The sequence below is a fragment of the Pan paniscus genome, chromosome 7 (assembly GCF_029289425.2).
Source record: "Pan paniscus chromosome 7, NHGRI_mPanPan1-v2.0_pri, whole genome shotgun sequence".
NCBI classification, from domain to species: domain Eukaryota; kingdom Metazoa; phylum Chordata; class Mammalia; order Primates; family Hominidae; genus Pan; species Pan paniscus.
This window is the reverse complement of record NC_073256.2, coordinates 55,455,378-55,473,796: the sequence shown is the minus strand read 5'-3', so window position 1 is coordinate 55,473,796 and position 18,419 is coordinate 55,455,378. Positions and strand designations below refer to the sequence as shown.

At 40.2% G+C, this 18,419-nt stretch overlaps 1 protein-coding gene across 3 annotated transcripts in view; it reads right to left on the bottom strand.

Moving 5' to 3' along the window:
* Window positions 1-18,419, bottom strand: part of KCNU1 (potassium calcium-activated channel subfamily U member 1) — a 156,120-nt gene that overhangs the window by 16,879 nt on the left and 120,822 nt on the right. For all 3 annotated transcript variants that reach the window (XM_063606715.1, XM_055116456.2, XM_055116455.2), the window contains exons 20-23: window positions 13,451-13,547; window positions 9,722-9,946; window positions 8,135-8,324; window positions 358-432 (exon numbers count right to left, since the gene is read on the bottom strand). In XM_063606715.1, the coding sequence (XP_063462785.1) occupies window positions 358-432; window positions 8,135-8,324; window positions 9,722-9,946; window positions 13,451-13,547 (587 nt within the window). The remainder of the gene's footprint in view (window positions 1-357; window positions 433-8,134; window positions 8,325-9,721; window positions 9,947-13,450; window positions 13,548-18,419) is intronic.

Here is an 18,419-nt window from a genome sequence, read left to right as displayed (position 1 = left end):
CTGACCCGAAGTCCTGTGATGGGTTTGACTAGTCAGTACAGGGAGATTCTTTCTAGCAGTCTTCATATCGATGGCCCCTCCCTCTGAATAAGACTAAGCTAGTTGCTGGTCCCCCTCCCTCTGCTGGTAACTAAAAGAGTGGAGAAGGCAGATGTCATTTCTGAACCCTGACACCAGATATACCGATGTCCCCAGTTGGATCAAAGCCCAGTGTAACATCCGGGCAAGCACTTAAAGCTCTGAGCCCCATTCTGGTTCCTGAGTCCTTTGATTGTGCATTCTAAAAAGATCCTTGGAACATAAATTATATATCACAAAAATTTCTCCATTGAATTTTGCCCTCGAAACACCACTTACTCAGTTCAGTAAGGATCGGGACTTTTCGGCAGTTTGATTTCTCATTATGTCCATTTGTGTAACCTGGAGTCTCCTCTGCAAAGAAGAAAAGAGGTGATAAATGCAAACACAATGCCTTACAAAACTTGTCAAAAATGTAGAAGAATATCATGTAACTTGGTGCTTTATCTTAGCAAAGTTACTTTCATGTGTAAATCCCAAATCCTTTACTATGTTTAGACAAAAAATTGTTATGTGGGTCTCCTCAGCATCTCCTTTAGATAAATGTGGGGAGGGGAGTGTGTATGTGTGTGTGTGTGGTGGGGGGGTCTTTCTTCTTTTCTTTTTTCTTTTTTCCTTTTTTGAAACAGGGTCTTGCTCCATCACCGAGACTGGAGTACAGTGGTGCCATCAGAGCTCACTGCAGTCTCCAACTCCTGAGCTCAAGTGATCCTGCTGCCTCAGCCTCCTGAGTAGCTAGGACTTCTGGCACATGCCTCCATACCCAGCTAATTTATTTTTTTTAATTTTTATCTTTGCAGAGATGGGGTCTTGCTATGTTGCCCAGGCTGCTCGCAAACTCCCAGCCTCAAGTAATCCTCCTTTCTTGGCTTCCTGAAGTGCTGGGATTACAGCTATGAGCCATTGTGCCTGGCTATGTCTATTCTTTCTCAATGGCACTTCAAATGACTTACAAAAAAGGCAAAGCTCTCCCAGTAGTTGCTTATTGATGTCACAATTAAGATATGCTTACTCTCCACTGAGTGGCTGTGCTAGGTAACAATTCAGTCAGGCAGTAGCTCAAACCACATCAATTTGCCTGTAGTATTTTTTGGAAACTGCAAATATATGGGTGGTGCTGTCCCCATGAGTGCTTTAGGACACATTGCAAGTGGCTGCTGGCTTCAGGTATTCTCTGCCTCTTTGAACTCCTCACTGGGCTGAGGCACTGCTGTTGTCTCTGCAGAACTGGCTGCCTGCCTGTCTCCATATGGAAGGCTGTGGGGTTTCTTAAAGCCTGAGCTGGGATGTCACTCAGAGAGCCCTTGATCTCTGTGCTCAGGTTGTAGACACATTTCCCTCCTGTCTTCGGAGATAAGGCACTGCAGTAACCTCTGTGAGACTCGACCCCAAAACAGGGCATGCACAGCACTGGCCTGATACAGCTTTATCATGTGGTGAGTTTCAAAAAGAAGTATGACATCAGAGGTTTAGTCTCCAACTTAAACTAAAAATGTAAGAGGAAAGAAATGGAATAGAAGGCTGGGTGCAGTGGCTCACACCTATAATCTCAACACTTTGGGAGGCTGACATGTGAGGACTGCTTGAGTCTAGGAGTTCAGGACAATCCTGGGCAACATAGAGAGACCTGTTCTCTACAAAAATTTAAAAAAAAAAAATTAGCTGGTTGTAGCAGTGCAGAGCTGAAATCCCAGCTACCCAGGAGGCTGAGGTGAGAGGGTCGCTTGAGCCCAGGAGTTCAGAGCTTACGGTGAGCCGCCATCACGCTACTGCACTCCAACTTGGGTGACAGACCGAGATCCTAGCTTAAAAAAAAAAAGAAGTTGGTGGGGAAAATGGGAAAATAGGGTGCCATGAAAAAGAAAAAGAAAAACACACCATAATGGCATTGTAAGTTGTGCTTACAACTGTTGTTTACTTTCTTAAAGTTTTCTGAGGATGTAAGAGGAAAAAAATATTGTAAACCTTCAAGATCTACTTGTAATTAAGATTCCCTGCTGCTTAGAAGAGAGTGAAATCTTTGGAAGGTCCTTTGTTCCCTAAGTGGGGTAATTGGTAGGGCTGAAAAGTGGAATGAATGCAGTTGAGCTCTGTGCTAAGGCCCCCTGAAAAACAGACAAAGGGAAGATGACAGGGAATGGAGCCACTGAGGTGGAGACCAGGAAGGAAAAGGGGAAATCCAAAGAGAGGTTTGTTTCCAGAGGGAATGCTATGTACTACAATATTTCACACCTTTTCCACCTCACTACTGAGATGGAAAAGAGCCACTTCTTGTTAATGCAGAGTAGAGCTGAATATATTTCTGATTTCTACTAAATTTCTGAGTAATGAATGTAGGATAAAAACTGAAGCTCCTCATGAAGAACCCAAGATATTTGGTTTATGTCTAGAACCATCAGTGACCTCCAGAATTTCACAAAATTTTTCAGGTTTTGGTGAGGAAATGGAAGCTCAGAGGGCTAACTGGATTCGCACAGCTATTAAAGAGGAAGGTTTACACAGATGGCTAGAGATCATAATTCACTGATAATTCTTACTCTTGATGGGATCTAAATACCTTAAATAGTTTTTCCTTAAAAATATCTCTGAGATTTCCATAATGCAGGAAGACTTGGGGGAATTAAAGTTCTATTTTATTCTCAGATTAAGATGCCTTATCTGTTTCATGTGTCCTCTTTCCCTCCTTTTCTTCTCCCTTCTCTTCTATTCCCTTCCCTCCTTTCGTTCCCTTTTTCCTTTCTAATTTCTTTCCTTTCCTCTTTCCTTCCTTTCTTTCTCCCCTTCCTCATTTCCTCCCTTTCTTCCTTCCTTCCTTCTTTTCTTCTTTTCCTTTCACTTCCCTTTCCTTCCCTCACCCCTTTCCTTGCTTTCTTCCTTTTGTTTCCTTCCTTCCTTCCTTTCCTTCCTTCGTTCCTTCCTTCCTTCCTTCCTTTCCCTTTCCTTTCCTTCCCTTCCCTCTCCCCTTTCCTTCCTTCCTTCCTTCTTTCCTTCCTTCTTTCCTTTCCCCTCCCTTCTTTTCCCTTCCCTTCCCTTCCCTCCCACCTTTTCTTCCTTCCTTCCTTCCCTTCTTCCCCTCCTGTTCTTTTTTCTCTCTTCCCTTTCCCTCTTCTCCCTTCCTTTCTTTTTCCCTTCTTCCTTTCCTTCATTCTTTTCTCTTTTTCCATTTTTTCCTTTCTTCCTTCCTTTTTTCCTTCCTTCTTCCCTTTTCTTCCTTCCTCCTCTTTTCCTCCTCCCTCCCATTCTTCCTTTTTAAATATTTTAAAATATCTACTCCATGATAGTACTATGTACAGTCCTCGCCCCAGTTACATACCACATGTTGCAAATACAAAATATTTTCAGATATTGGTGAGTTTGAGAAAACCCCAAACTTTAGAGGATAGTCATTGAGTTTGGAGACATGACTTTAGATAAGGTCCCAAAGGGGGGCTTCTCTGACATTGAGACAGAATCTGAGGAAAAAGGAAAAGTCATCCTGGCAGAAGGGTTGCGATAAAGAACCCATGGTGGGAAATAGCCACTGTGAAAAGGGTGAAGGAGGGGAGAATCCAAGTTCCTTGCTGGCTTGCAAGATCCTAGATTTTCCTTTAATTGCCATGAGTCAACATTGTAGAATTTAAAGTAAGGAAATGAGATTATCCGATGAATATGTGTAAAAGATCTCTGGCTGCTGTAAGCAATGGACACTGTAAAGAGATAAGAATTATATAATTGTTACATGTACTCTGTGAGTTACCCATAGTGAGATCATCTTTGAGAATGAGAAAACTGCAGCCAGGATTTACATACCATGCCCAAGATCACAAGGCTTGTAAATAATGGAGGTGGCTTCACAGCCTGATCAGCACCAACTTCAAAGCCCATACCCTTTTCAGGGTACCTACTTAAGTTGTAGCCCTATTACAATATACAAGGTTTGACTGGAATTTTCAATAAAATATTGAAATCAGTTTTCTTCAAAGGGGAAACCTCTCTATGGGTAAATCCCCCTTTGAACCCCACTTTCTGATTCCAGTTCTTTGCTAATAAAGGACTTGAAATATTCTGACTTTTAGAATCTAGTGTTCTAATTGGGTACAGACACATTCACATCAGCTGAAGCAGCTGTATGAAAATCTGCTTCTGATGCCGGCTGAAGGACAGCATCTGAATTTCCACCTTAACTCCATCTCCTTTTCAAGCAATGGTTAATTTGAATGTGTCAGATCATAGCCTGGGTACATTTTACTAATGTCAATATTTTTGTTACCTAATAGTACACAGTATTATACCTGAAATCTTCCAGCCTGGCAGGGTGCTATTACAAAAGATTGCTTAATTGTAGATTACTTCTGTACATTTAAATTTCAGTAGCATATTAAGTTGTCAGGCTTAATTACTGTTATATGTTTAGATTATGCCACAGATTATTTAGTTCAGTACCTAGGTTTGCCAACCTGTTCTCCTTGTGATGTGACAGGGCAGTAATTAGAGTATTACAGAAAAACCTAAAATTTCCCATGGAGATGTCCAGGAGGCCTGGCATTCTCACTGATCCTTCAGAGATTCCTCACTCTGCTGCTCCCCCAAAACCCCCCGCCCCATCCAATTTCCATTGGTGAATTTCTGCAGTGAATAGCCTTGATGGTCCTAGCTTGGCTTCACATTTATGTTTATCATTACTACAAAGATGTGGAAAAGCCCACTGATCCCTCAAAGGGCTCACCAGATAGGTTAGGGCGGAGTTTCTCCACCTTGGTACTGCTGACATTTTCTAATTGTGTGAGGCCGTCCTGTGTATTGAAAGACGTTTAGCAGCATCTTTGACTTCTACCCACTAGTGGTGATAGCATTCCCACAGTGGTGAAAATCAAAACTGCCTCCAGCCTTCATAAGGTGACCTCAGGAGATAAATTGCCACTGGTTGAGAACCACTCTATCCCCTAGTGAAAGGGATAGAAAACTGCCTAGCAGCAAATCTTATTTTAGTGCTGATTGTGGACGATGCTTTCTGCCTCCTGGTAGAATCTCATGATCCTTTATAATTTCAGTTCTTGGGGGTGTGTATTCCTGGTTCTACCTCTTAACGCTTGGTGGAAGAGGAGTATTATTATGGAACGAGAAGAATGATTAAGAAAGCCAAACAGGCTTCTGTGAAGATTGGGGATTTCTATAATACTAATACAAACTCCAGATAGAGACTTATGATGCCAGAGTAATTGGGGAAGATTCTGGGTAATAGCCCTTTGCTATTCACAGGTTGCCTCAAAATGTTCTTAAAATGTGACCTCATGGCCAGGCGCGGTGGCTGAAGCCTGTAATCCCAGCACTTTGGGAGGCCGAGGCAGGCAGATCACAAGGTCAGGAGATCGAGACTATCCTGGCTAACACGGTGAAACCCCGTCTCTACTAAAAATACAAAAAATTAGCCAGGCATGGTGGCGGGTGCCTGTAGTCCCAGCTACTTGGGAGGCTGAGCCAGAAGAATGGCATGAACCTGGGAGCCAAGATCGCACCACCGCACTCCAGCCTGGGTGACAGAGTAAGACTCCGTCTCAAAAAAAAAAAAAAAAAAAAAAAATGTGACCTCACTGATGTGACAGTGCCAGATAAGCAGACCTGATGCCTTCATTAGGTGTGCCCTTAGAGCCTATCTGCATCTATATTTCCCCGTCACACAAATGGGTATGATCCCATTCAAACAAACCCAACTTAGCACATTCTTCTCTAACCTTTTCTTTTCATCTTTTCAGGTAAGCACACTCATACTCATAATGATTCAAATACTTTGGCATTCCTTCCTTTTCTCTTTGCCTTTCCAATTTTTTTGACATTCCTTCCTTTTCTCTTTGCCTTTCCAATTTTTTTTCCTTCTTTCCTCAACCTCATTCCCCCAAAACCAGTCAGCTCCTTCTTTAAGGGCAAACTTCTTGCCTGTAACAGAGTACCCGACATATCATAAAAAAATCAATATTTTTTTTTTGTTGATTGAATGAATAAAGTAGGAAAATCACTAGATATAAAGGAAACTAAAATTATAATCATAGGTTTACGTTTTGTCTAGTCCATAAAGAAGGTGAAATTTCAATAATAGTAATAACAGGAAGAACTATTCACCTAGATCATCAACTAAATGACTTATGGTGTTGTCAGTTATCCTGGACTTATATTGTGCATGCATTTTCATTTGTATATGGATTTATAAGTTTTGTTTTTTTTTGCTCTGTCACCAGACTGGAGTGCAGTGGCACGATCTCAGCTCACTACAGCTTCTGCCTCTTGAGTTCAAGGGATTTTCATGCCTCAGCCTCCCGAGTAGCTGGGATTACAGGCACGCGCCACCACACCAAGCTAATTTTTGTATTTTCAATAGAGACGGTTTCACCGTGTTGACCAAAATGATCTCAATCTCCTGACCTTGTGATCCCCCCGCCTCGGCCTCCCAAGGGGCTGGGATTACAGGCGTGAGCCACCGCGCCCTGCCTATACTGCTTTTAAAATGAATACTTCTTCTTTGTCCAATTATGGACAGTTACAAGCATGCACATGCACACACACACACACACACACACACACACACACAAATGATGAGTGAATCCAAGGAGTGACCCTAATTGCTAAGCTAAGGATTCCTATGGCAGAACAAAACAGCACTTTTATGAATCTTCAGATTTGCTCAGCAGAGGTAGGGCTCATGCTGAGTCTGGCTCCTAAGTCTGGCTGTTCATGGCACTTTGATATTCATGAAGTGCCTTGTTATTAGCTCTGCTTTGGAAAACACCCTGAAACCCTAGTCTCTGGGTCAGGATTTGTTGCTTAGTGAAGGTCTGTCTAATAGCTGACTCAGTTTGCCCTCCAAAGATTAGATTACTGTTTTATTCCTTTGTGCCAATAACCTTATATTTTCTTGCATAGCAACAGTGTCTAGGAGTCAGAGAGAGATTTTTGGTTTCCCAGTTTCAATCACGAACATTGTTATCGACAGCCATTATCATGAAAAGCCTTGCAATGCCTTAAATGCTAACCTCTTCAAGTGCCATGCAAAGTGGGACAGCTGTGGTCAGAGGCTGCATGGCCCAAGGATTGAGTGCCTGATCTTGATACAGAGAATCAATTGTCCCCAAGGAACATAGCTTGATCCAGGGGATTCCAGTCATGACTTACTTTTATTTCTAGAATTGGAAATCTGTTTTAGATACAGAAAATTCTTCAGTAATAGTACTTTTAGATTAGATTGAGGGGATGGTAGTCAATTTTTAGAAATAGACTAATGTATAAGCTTTTTCCCTTTTTGAGGGAGAAGGAAAATCACAATTCTGTCATGGGAATTGACCATAGGCACATTTTGAGCATAGAGAAATGTGTGGAAGCTCCTCAGGTGTCACAGCTCATTTGCTGCAATTCAACAAGTATTTGTTAAACATCAACCGAATGACAGTAATTGCAATAGGCACTGAGAGAAACACAAAGGGAAAAAAGACATGATCCCCATCCTGGAAAGACCCTTGCATCTCCCTCACCATCTCCTTCTAGTCTGAAGTTGAAGTATGACAGTTTTAGTCTATAGCTGTTAGAAAAGATCTTAGTCTTCTAAAATTCATATACTGAAATCATCTCAAAAAGTAAAAGAGAATCATGGTTCATTCTCTCAACCACAAAACTAACAATTTGACCTTGATTGCATTAGATCTATAAGATCCAATGAGAATTTCATAATAATAATAACTATAGTAGTACCTCATTAATTAAAATAATATACCACATGCTACGTTCACTGATCATAACAACAAAAATGATAACACTTCAAAATTGTGTTATTTTTTCCTTAAAAATTAAAAAAAACTGTGTTAAGTGCATTCCATTTAGAAGATGCACACCGTCATCCATTTGACTTAGAATTCCAGAGCACTGAACTCTGGGCTGTTTCTACTATGGGATTCTCAGGATTGGAAGGGACCTCAGAGGACATCTGGCCCACCCTCCTGCTCCCCATAATTAAAATACTTCAAAGAGGAGTTAATTCTCTCTTTTTTTTCCATACATCCTAGTTTCTTCTTTTCAGGGGTGCTGTTCTCACCTGACACTGCGGTTGACGGGTCAGAGGAGGAGTCAATTTGCAAGGATCCGATGGTGAGGGTTGCCATGATGGCTTCTGTGTCTACCAAAGTCTGGTTGCTTGATGGCTTGGGTGGGGGGGACAAGACAACACACATGGAGCATTGCTCTATGTTGGCCGCATGGAGGTCTCCAGAATAAAGTGCACATCCCTAATGAGAGGAAAACAGAGAGGAGGCACTTGTCGGATGGAGGGATGTTATATCATGGCTCATGGTGGTGGCTCTTTGTGAGTGATGTAATTTTTGAGCTTTGAGCTCCAACCTTTGCTGACTTGATTTTAAAACTTAGTTACCTCATATCTGACACATTTAACCTTATCAAACATTAATATTTTAGTGTGAATAAATTTCATAGATTCTTTCCTGAAAGCAAGTTTGGATGAGACAGAGGAGAGTGGGGAGGGAGGAACGTAAGTCCGTGCCACTGACTCAGGTGGAAGAAGAGAGTAGGGTCAGGGTAACAGTGATGAGGAAAAAAATTCAGAGAAAAGAGAGGTTATGGATCTAGAGGCAAAATGTACATCCTCATAATATTGCTAGTACAAACAGCTGGCCCTACTTATACTCTCTGGGTTAACTAGCAAAGTGGCAGTCGCTTCTTTCTTTGGTGGAAAAACAGAGATCAATCTGGTACTGTCTTCCGGTAGGTTGGAGTCTAATATAGTGGTAGTTCCTAACACTAGCTGGATCAGATTTGCTCTTATTTTCTTCCTTTCAATGGACTTAAGCAGGAGCGGTAGTACAGGGAGACTTACAGTGGCTTTTTAAAAAAGCAAATGCAATTTGCTTCTTGAGATAATTATTTTTGAAATTTGAAAAATATTCCTTACATTAGGTTGGTGCAAAAGTAACCACGGTTTTTGCCATTACTTGCAAATATATTGCCAGCATTATGAAAATGCTTTGGTGCGTATCTCATGAAAATGAAATGCTTTGGTGCATTTCACAGTGTACATAATGGACTCCTCAACCAGTGAAATGGTGGCATAGAGTGGGACATAGATCTATGCAAGTTCAGGAAAAATATAGTTGCAACCGCAATACCACATAAGCAAAATCCCTCCTCTCCATACAGCTATCAGGGACCATGTGGCATTATATGGTCCATATAAAATGTCTCCAGAAAAGATGAAAAAGCTAGAGCACAAATGCTGGCCAGTATTAGCTTAGGTGTAGCCATTAAATTATAATCTGACTCAGAAATGCAGAGAAACTCTTATTTGTACAAAGACCGTAAAACATGGTGATTCGAGCATTAACTCAAGAGCCACAACATCTGGATTTAAATCTTAATTTTGTTAGTTACTTACTGGCTGTACAATCTTGGTCAAGTTACTCACTCTTCCAGTGCTTAAAGTTCAATAAATTTAATATCTACCCCATAGGGTGGTTTTGAGATTAAGTGAATTAATATAGGTAAAATATTTAGAACAGTTTCTGGCATCTGGCAAGCACTGTAGAACTGCAATATTATTATCATTATTAATTCTAATCCTATTAATATTGAAATCCTTATAAATATTAACTTTTCCTTATATAATACTTACAGGCAGAATGTATATCTGGGGAAAATTCCGGAGAAATCGCCATTCTCTCTGTAGATAGTCCAGAGACCCAACGAACACTATGTCCTTCAGCTCCTTCCTGGTATAGTTGCTGGCTCTCAAGGGCATTACAAAGTTCCGAAGCCCCATCGGGGCTGAGTGGGCATCTCCAAATACACATGCTACAATATGGTTCCGAAACTTATATTTTGACTTGTCAGTTCGTTTCTAAGGATAAGGATGCCACAGTCTGGTCATTTTCATAAGCAAGATGAGAATCCCTCCAAGTAGGCCCCCTCTTCTCCTCCCAATTCTTCTAGGTACATCCACAGCTCTACTTTCATAAGGTGAATAGAATTTTGCAAAATGTTTATAAAAAACAGAACTCACGCACAAGTGGTGCAATTACACCTTTTACTTTTTTGTGGAATTTCTTTTTATTTCACTTTCTTTCTAGTTTTCTATTAGCTTGGAATGCATCAACTAAAACTCAGATTAGCATCATTCCTCAGGGTGTGAAATCATTAGACCAAATGGAGAAAGTATTTCTTGATTTTTATTTCACATTTTTAGCCTTGTATGTGCCATAGTAAAATTCAGTGAAAGCCTAAGACATTCTAGATTCAATGCTAAATTATGTCTTCTAGTGAGTCCTGAAAATTACAGCAAGCTGTATAACATATTGCAGTATTAAGTGGGTTTTCATTCATTAGTTTGAACCACATGAATTTACCTTTTTATGGGTCAAAAATGGTTGAACAATGGCAATTTCATATGGTTCAATTGAATATACTGAACTGATTCTATAGACTCCTGCATCAAGGAGATTCATCACGCAAAGTGCATACAAGAAAAAGAAATATTATAAAAATTTCATTTCCCCATCCTGTGTCCAAGTGTTCTAATTGTTCAGTTCCCACCTATGAGTGAGAATATGCAGTGTTTGATTGTCTGTCCTTGCGATAGTTTGCTCAGAATGATGGTTTCCAGCTTCATCCATGTCATGGGGTGGGGGGAGGGGGGAGGGATAGCATTAGGAGATATTCCTTTATGTAAATGACAAGTTAATGGGTGCAGCACACCAACATGGCACATATGTACATATGTAACAAGCCTGCACATTGTGCATATGTACCATAGAACTTAAAGTATAATAAAAAAATTTCATTTGATCTCAAACATTTGAATATGTCTCATACTACTATCAGCATTGCCAATTGTTAACAATGCCCTTGTGTCTCCAAGTTGAAAACAAAAGAATATGCATGGAATATACTTAAGTTTCTCCCACAGTCATAGAGACTCATAAAAACAATAAATGTAACTTTTAAAGAATGATATTCCTGTGGGAAACTTATTGTAAGCCTATGTGTGGTTTCTTTCAGAGTATGGCTAATGTCTCCTCTTAACAGCATTGGGATGTAACAGAAAGAACCCTGGACTCGGAGTCAGAAGACATGATTTTGTATTCTCGTTCTATTGTTAGCTATATGATTGAGCAAATTACTTAACCTCTCTGGTTCTCAATTTCTTTGTGTTTAAAATGGAAAAAAAAAACCAAAGAGTTAATTTTGTTGTAGGACATAATATATTCAAAATGTTTATTTCTTAACTCACTAAAAGTTGTTCAATAACTATCAATCAAATCTAAAAGTTATTGAATTTCTATATTTTCAAAGGAGGACATTTAGAAGCTGGTACAGAGTAAGTTTAATTTTCAGCATGAGCATTCCCTGCATTCCTAGACACACAAAGACTCGGAATACTTCAAATGGATATATCATTCTTCTTTATGCCAGTCCTTTGCTGGGTTAAATGGCAATCTTCTACAAAACAGGCATTGATAAAGTCTAACAGGATAAATAAGTAACATCTGACATTTCAACAATTAAAGTTTACCAAATTAGCATACACTGGGAAATACTGTACTGTACCCTCCTTCCAAGAGAGATCTCCCTGCGAGGGGAAATAAAGCTACTTGTCTGGAGAGCCTTCCTAGAGTGATATGAATCTTAACCAAATCTATTAAATAATTGTCTCTAGCTAATCGGATTAGTTTTAACTTGAATAATGAAGGCTCTAACGGTATTTAATGTAACATGTCTAAAGTCCAACAATTGCTCTTCTGAGTAGAACTAAACAATTAGAAGCAAGATACATGGCCAAGTGCATTAATGGGCACAGCTAGAGAGGCAATTTCTCCAAGAAACTGTGGCACAAAACTGTCTCCTGATTAAGAAAGATGGTGACTATTGGAGGAAGGAGAGGATGTCCTATTTGTTCAAAGTAACTTAAATTGATCATTTCTACTTGACCCTTTTGCAAATGAAACCAAGTTTAAAGATACCCCGAATTTTGCAATCCAGATATTTCTTTCCTAGGGGCACACATTTCAAATTCCTTAGCAATTTTAAAGCTAGAAGGCATCCTAAACTTAACAAAAGACCTGGTTGGTATTCTGAACTATATTCCATATCAAGGTATCATAGGGGAAATATCAATCATGGCAACCTGTCTGCATTCTTAATAAATATGATCTAATAAAACTTCTGCTATTTCCATCCTTTGGTCTCAAATGTCTCAATCTGCAACCAACTTCCTGACCTTTCTAAAGATTTGCCTCCCACTGAAAATATGTTTGGCTTCCTGCTCAACGGATGTTTATTTCGTATAATTCAGAATAAGACATAATTGCTAAAATGGTGAGTTTCAGCAACCCTAATAGTCTTCCAGTTGGTATGACAGCTCTGACAGTTTCGTGTTTCTAATCAAATGATGGATCATGCTTTTACAAAAGTTGAAATATATTTTGTCAGGACACTGGCGCTGAGCCACAAAGATGTGTATGTATGCATTTGTGCATCTATCAAAAAAAGTGAACTAAAATACTTTTGGAAAGCAAGAAAATATATATAAGTATCAATTAGTCATATATGAAAAAATATATATAGGGTTCATACAGCATGCAAGCAATCATTTTTATTAGTTAAATTTATCAGCTACTACTTGTAAGGTAAACCACTAAGATTATAGTTGAGTTTCCAATTCCAGAAAATTACAGTAGGTGGGCATCTAGAAAGCAGGTGCCAGACCCTGGGTTAGGATACAAGACTTTTTCCATCTTAGTTGCAGGCATTTCTGTGAGTTGAGTTAGTTTGTCTCTTTGAGAAGAGAGACAAGGACGTGACTGTAATATCTACAAAGATTCACCCCGGTTGTATGGAGTGTTTAGGAGGCATATTTTTGGCTAATGTGTTAAATCTAAGTAGAGCCAGCTTTAAGAAAAACCACTACAGAAAAATCTCAATTTCAAAACCAATACATTAGAAAAGTGCTTATTTACATAAAAAAAAAGACTGCAGAGTCCTTGTAAACAGTAGGTTTCCCTCGTTCATTTAAATTAATTAGATTTACTAGGAAAACAGCAAAACTTCAGGAGAACATTATTCTGAATAACTGAGTCAGCTAAACTGTCAAAGGAGAGAGGAAATAGTTGAAGACATATAATTGTTTGAAATTCCAGCATATTTCTCATGTAGGCTTTGTCAAATGCCTCATGTGTTACTTTGCATATTATTCATATGGCTGGTGAGGGATGTGGGGTTTTTTTCTTTTTTTGACAAATTCACAGTTTACAAAGAGAAGTGACAGGTGCTTATGACTAACAAGAACATCATTTACCCTAAGAAATGCTTTATCTTATTTGAGATTTGATGATGCAAGATCACCTACCAGAGTCACCTTGTCCAAAGAGGTTGGTTTGCACCAGTGAAACATCCCACTGCTATCAAGCTGGTCAGAATCTTGTTCTACATCATGTTGAAGAGTCCTAAATAGGAAGAATGGAGAGTTAGTTTGAGACTATTTGGAGCTCCTCTGTAACAAAGCCGAGATGTAAAACTCATCAGAGCCTTGAGCTCAAAGAGGAGAATAGCATAAGTAGAATGACCTCAGGTCTGTAAGACTCTAGAATAAAGGCTTAGGTCTGAAGAGCACCAAGAGCCCAGACTGTATCATAGCTGAAGACACACTAAGCATTTTGGGCAAAAGCCACATCAGGATTTTTTTTTTTTTTTTGCCTTAGATTATATGTACCTTGAAGATAGTTATTTCTGCTTTTAATTTTGATACTGTATGATACTGTTATCCATTGGCAGATATCATGAGCAGTGTTTTGGGCACCTGAATATAGAATTTAAACAGCTGTGAGAGATTCAATCATGGGTGATATTTCTCTCCTTAGCCTATTTTCCTCCTGTCTCCTTTCCATGTATTTTTCTGAATGGGTCCCTGTTGAAACATCCTGATTTAGTAAATACTTTTTGCATTCTTTAAAGCTTTCATCACTGGTCTGCATTTGCCTAGACTTTGCTCTGATCTTGATCTAAGTCTTGGCAATGTCATCCCCATGGTCACCCCACACTGCAGTTAGACACAAGCTTGTTTCATAATGTATTCAATCCCTGACAGGGTTGGATGTTCTTTTGAAAAATCCCACTTTCATCCTAAGGAATTCATATTTGCTTGTGAGAGAATAAGAAAACCCTTGTCAAATTACAGAAAATCGAGGATTAGAAAGACCTATATCAGCCAGGAAAAATCTAGGCTTAACACTGCAGAAACAACCTCAACATCCCCAGGGCCTAACACAACACAGCTTACTTCTTGTCACCTACACTATATATTTTACTCAGATGAAAAGGTGTCTCTCCTCCACACAGCCATCTGGAGCCTGCGGGACAGAGGCTCTACCATCTTACGGCCTCAACATCTGGAACATGCATCCTCCTCAGTCACCAGGCAGGAGAGGAGAAAGGAACTGGAGAACCAAGCCTAGGTCTCTAACTGCCTTGGCTCAGGGTGACTCGCTTCATTTCTCCTCACATCTCATTGGCCAAAATTAGTCACATGGCTCCTGCTGACTTTAAGAGGCCTGGGGAACATGGGAAGTAACTTGAAATGTTCAGTGAGCATTTCTGTCTCTGCCAGAAACTTTAAAGACTACCCGCCCTTATTTTATGGATAAAAGTCAAAGAGCTAACAAAGTGCAAAACTGGCATTTGAATAGACTGTTGAAGTTGAGGTTACCAACCTCACCATATCCAGTTCTGCTTTCCTTCCTGAGTGTAGGGATAGGTAGGTGGGGCCATGTGACTAGCTCTGTCCAATGAAATGTGAGAAGAGACAGGCCAGGCAATGAGAAGCTCTCAGGTGAAGTTCTCAGGGTCTCTCCTAGCCTGGCTGCTCCAGTGGGCACCTTGAGCTGAGTGCCCTGGCCTGCTTGGCCTGTGCTGGACATGTAATGTGAACAAGAAATAAACCTTTCTTGTGCTCAGCCACTGAGATTTCATAGCTGTTACCAGGGCATAAGTCCATCTCATTCTAACACCAATTCCTTTTGCAAAACACATGTTCCATGGTACATTAGTAACTGGAGACATCCTAGGAGTAACCAAAGTTTGAGAGGAATGGCCCCTCTTTGACAGCCACTGATACGGTCTGGCTGTGTCCCCACCCAAATCTCATCTTGAACGGTAGTTCCCATAATCCCCATGTGTCATGGGAGGGACCCAGTGGGAGGTAATTGAATAATGGGGATGGTTACCCTCGTGCTGGTCTCGTGATAGTGAGTGAGTTCTCAGGAGATCTGATGGTTTTATAAGGGGCTTCCCCCAATTCACTGTGCACTTCTCCTTCCTGCCATCATGTGAAGAAGGACTTCTTTGCTTCCCCTTCCACCACGATGGTAAGCTTCTTGAGGCCTCCCCAGCCATGCTAAACTGAGTCAACCAAACCTCTTTCCTTTATAAATTACTCAGTCTCAAGTATTAGCAGCGTGAGAACGAACTAATATAGTCACAGTGCACTTTGGCCTGTGAAAGGTTCTGACAACAGCATATAAAAGGATTTCTGCAATATAGAAATCCTTTAAAAACTGTATAATCCAGTGTTTCACAACTTATCTGACCACAAAAGCTTTTACTATTTACTTACACACTTACTTATTTTATTTATTTAAAAGTATCTGTTATTGTCCCCTACCGCCTTTTGGAATATACTGTACTGTGTGTCACATTACAGATTCAGTCCTGCTCATCTCAGATGTGACTGATAACAATGTTCTCCCATGCGATTTTACTCTACATCTTGGGAGAAATACAATCTATTCCCCTTCATGCTGCAGGGTTAGGGGGTTTCCTTGTGAATTAATACAGTTTATTATTCAATGCCTCGCCCCCAAACTCAGACCTCAACATAATGACAAGCAATTTTGCTTTCCTCAAGCAGGCTAGCTTCTAAATTGATAACTTACATCTTATTTTTTTTTCAGACAAAAGAACTTACTCCAACTTAGATTGAAGTGTCAAACTTAAAGTAATAGGACAGAGAGGACCTAGAAGGGGAAGCCAGGGTAGGGGGAACGGGATACTAGAAACAGGTTTGGAAAGTCAGAGAGGGTAATTCCTAATAAGAGTGGCCAACGTCTTGATGCAATCCTTAATCTCCTCTTGCACTTAAGAACTACCTCTAAACTTAGTGGGTTTAGTGAATTCTAATCATTTGCCTAGCTAGACAATGTAACATATAAGCTTCAAGGTCAGCTTGACCAAAATGGGTTACCCTGTTCATTCAAATTAACATGTCTTTTGGCAACTTAAATATCTATAAGCCATGTGCTCCAACACCAAGTTCCAAAAGCCCCACAGGCTCTCTTAATCATACCAGACAGGACCCTGATGGCAGCCTTATGCCAAGCTTGTTAATGGGACTCACCAGCAAGCACAGCTAATACCTGAGTCTGGTCTTGATTTTCATCAGGATTTGGAGCATTGATGAATGATATAATTCATCCGTAGAACCTCTTTCTATCTAAGAGTCGCTTCCTAGACACTCTCCCTAGGATCCTCAGAACATGTGTTTACATATCATGACCAAGTTGGTAGTGACTGTCTTTCAGGGACTCTTTGAGAACAATTTGGAAATAGCTATGTTACCTTTTAGGTGGTTCCCTGCTGTCTGCCCTCAGCACTCAAGTCTACAGCTGCTACTACTACTTTCCTTCTGGTCACTTTCTTCAGCTTGTCTCTACTTCCCCTCCTTCTCCACCCTCTCCACCCTCATGATAAATGAAGAGTCTTTGGTCTGGTAATTAAATGCCCTATTGGCAAATTTAAGATGATCTTCTCCCAAGCACATTTTAACATGACTCAGAATAGGGAATCAATCACTGTACATTTTTATCATAATAAAAGTGTGATATATGTATACAAGCTGTCACAGACAACATTTTTCTTCATTCTAATGTTATGAAAAACAGATATGCCTTAAAGGAAACACCTGTTGGAGACCGATATTTAAAAAATGCTGGAGGAAACCCACTTCATCATAAAGGCATCCATCTGGTGTCCTTGCCAAAGCAAAACCGAATGCAATTTACATCACCATCCCTTAACTAAAGCTCCGTTCTGCCATATGCTTTGCAAATGTCATGATCCTCATAGAAACATACTCTACTAAAGAGACTAATAAATCATCTATGGGAATGTTCAGCACTAGCAGTCTTAGAACATGGAAGCAAGGAATAGAACATAAAGGTTATGCTATAGCAGGAAAAGGTAGCCACGGGGTACCATTCAGGTCAAAAAAGACCTGTCAAAGCCTGACCAAGGTGGAGGGGGCTTTGTAGGAGAGACTGGCAAGAAATGTGGTGGGAGTTGTGTGGGGTGGCCTTCAGCAGGATGTGTTTGGGATAATAGTGGGGTTGGTTCCCTGGTCACAAGTCTTGCTTCTTACTGCCCAAGCAACAGCGTGTTGTATTTCTGTCTGGGAGCATCCAGGAAGCAATGAACCTTGAAATGTTCTCAGGGTCCCATCTCCAGCTTTCAGCTTTGGAAGTTGCTGGATAAGAACAGTTTTTGCAGCCTGTCCACTTGTGGCTGTGTAGAGCAGCACGCACATCAGCATTCCTTTCTAATGACTGCTTTTCTTTGGGTTGCTTTGATATGCATGAAGACTGTGTCTCATGAGCAGAACGTGTTGCCTCATGAGCAGAACGTGTCACTTGAACGTGTTCCAGCAGGGAAAGGCAGCTCTGTTTTCTGCGACCATTCTGAATAGAACTTCTATTCTCCCATGTTCCTAGCAACTTATCCTGTATAAATCCTATCAGTTAAAGGAAAAAATAAATAAACCCTGTGCCTTTGGTTGCCAGTCATGGCACCTGATGAGAGAGAGACCAAACCATGTAAGAAAACTTCTATTAAGAAGGTGGACTAGGTTTCACTGTGCTAGGCCAGGAGGCATGGTTTCCAAGAATGTAAATTTGTCATCATTATTTTCTCCAACTTACAGATTCGACTCAGATGATTCTTGAAGGTGATCTGCCAAAAAATGAGATCTTCCACTGTTCACAATATTTATTAGAAAGTTCAAAAAGCCTCTACAATTCCTTTTTTTTTTCTCTTTTGTAGACCTCATTTTCGGCTGTGTTAGGAAATCCTGGCTTATGACCATTCTACTTGAAATTTCCTTAAAACCCCACAGATGGCTTGTAAATTCTTAAGAGAGTTTTCTGGCCTGGATGCAGAGCAATATATTTTTGGGGCAAGATTTGAGTTTTACAAAAATAACAACTTTCATGAAGTTCTAACATATATAGAAGGAGGGAAAAGCATTTGTGTGTCCAGCAGTTTGAGGGGCT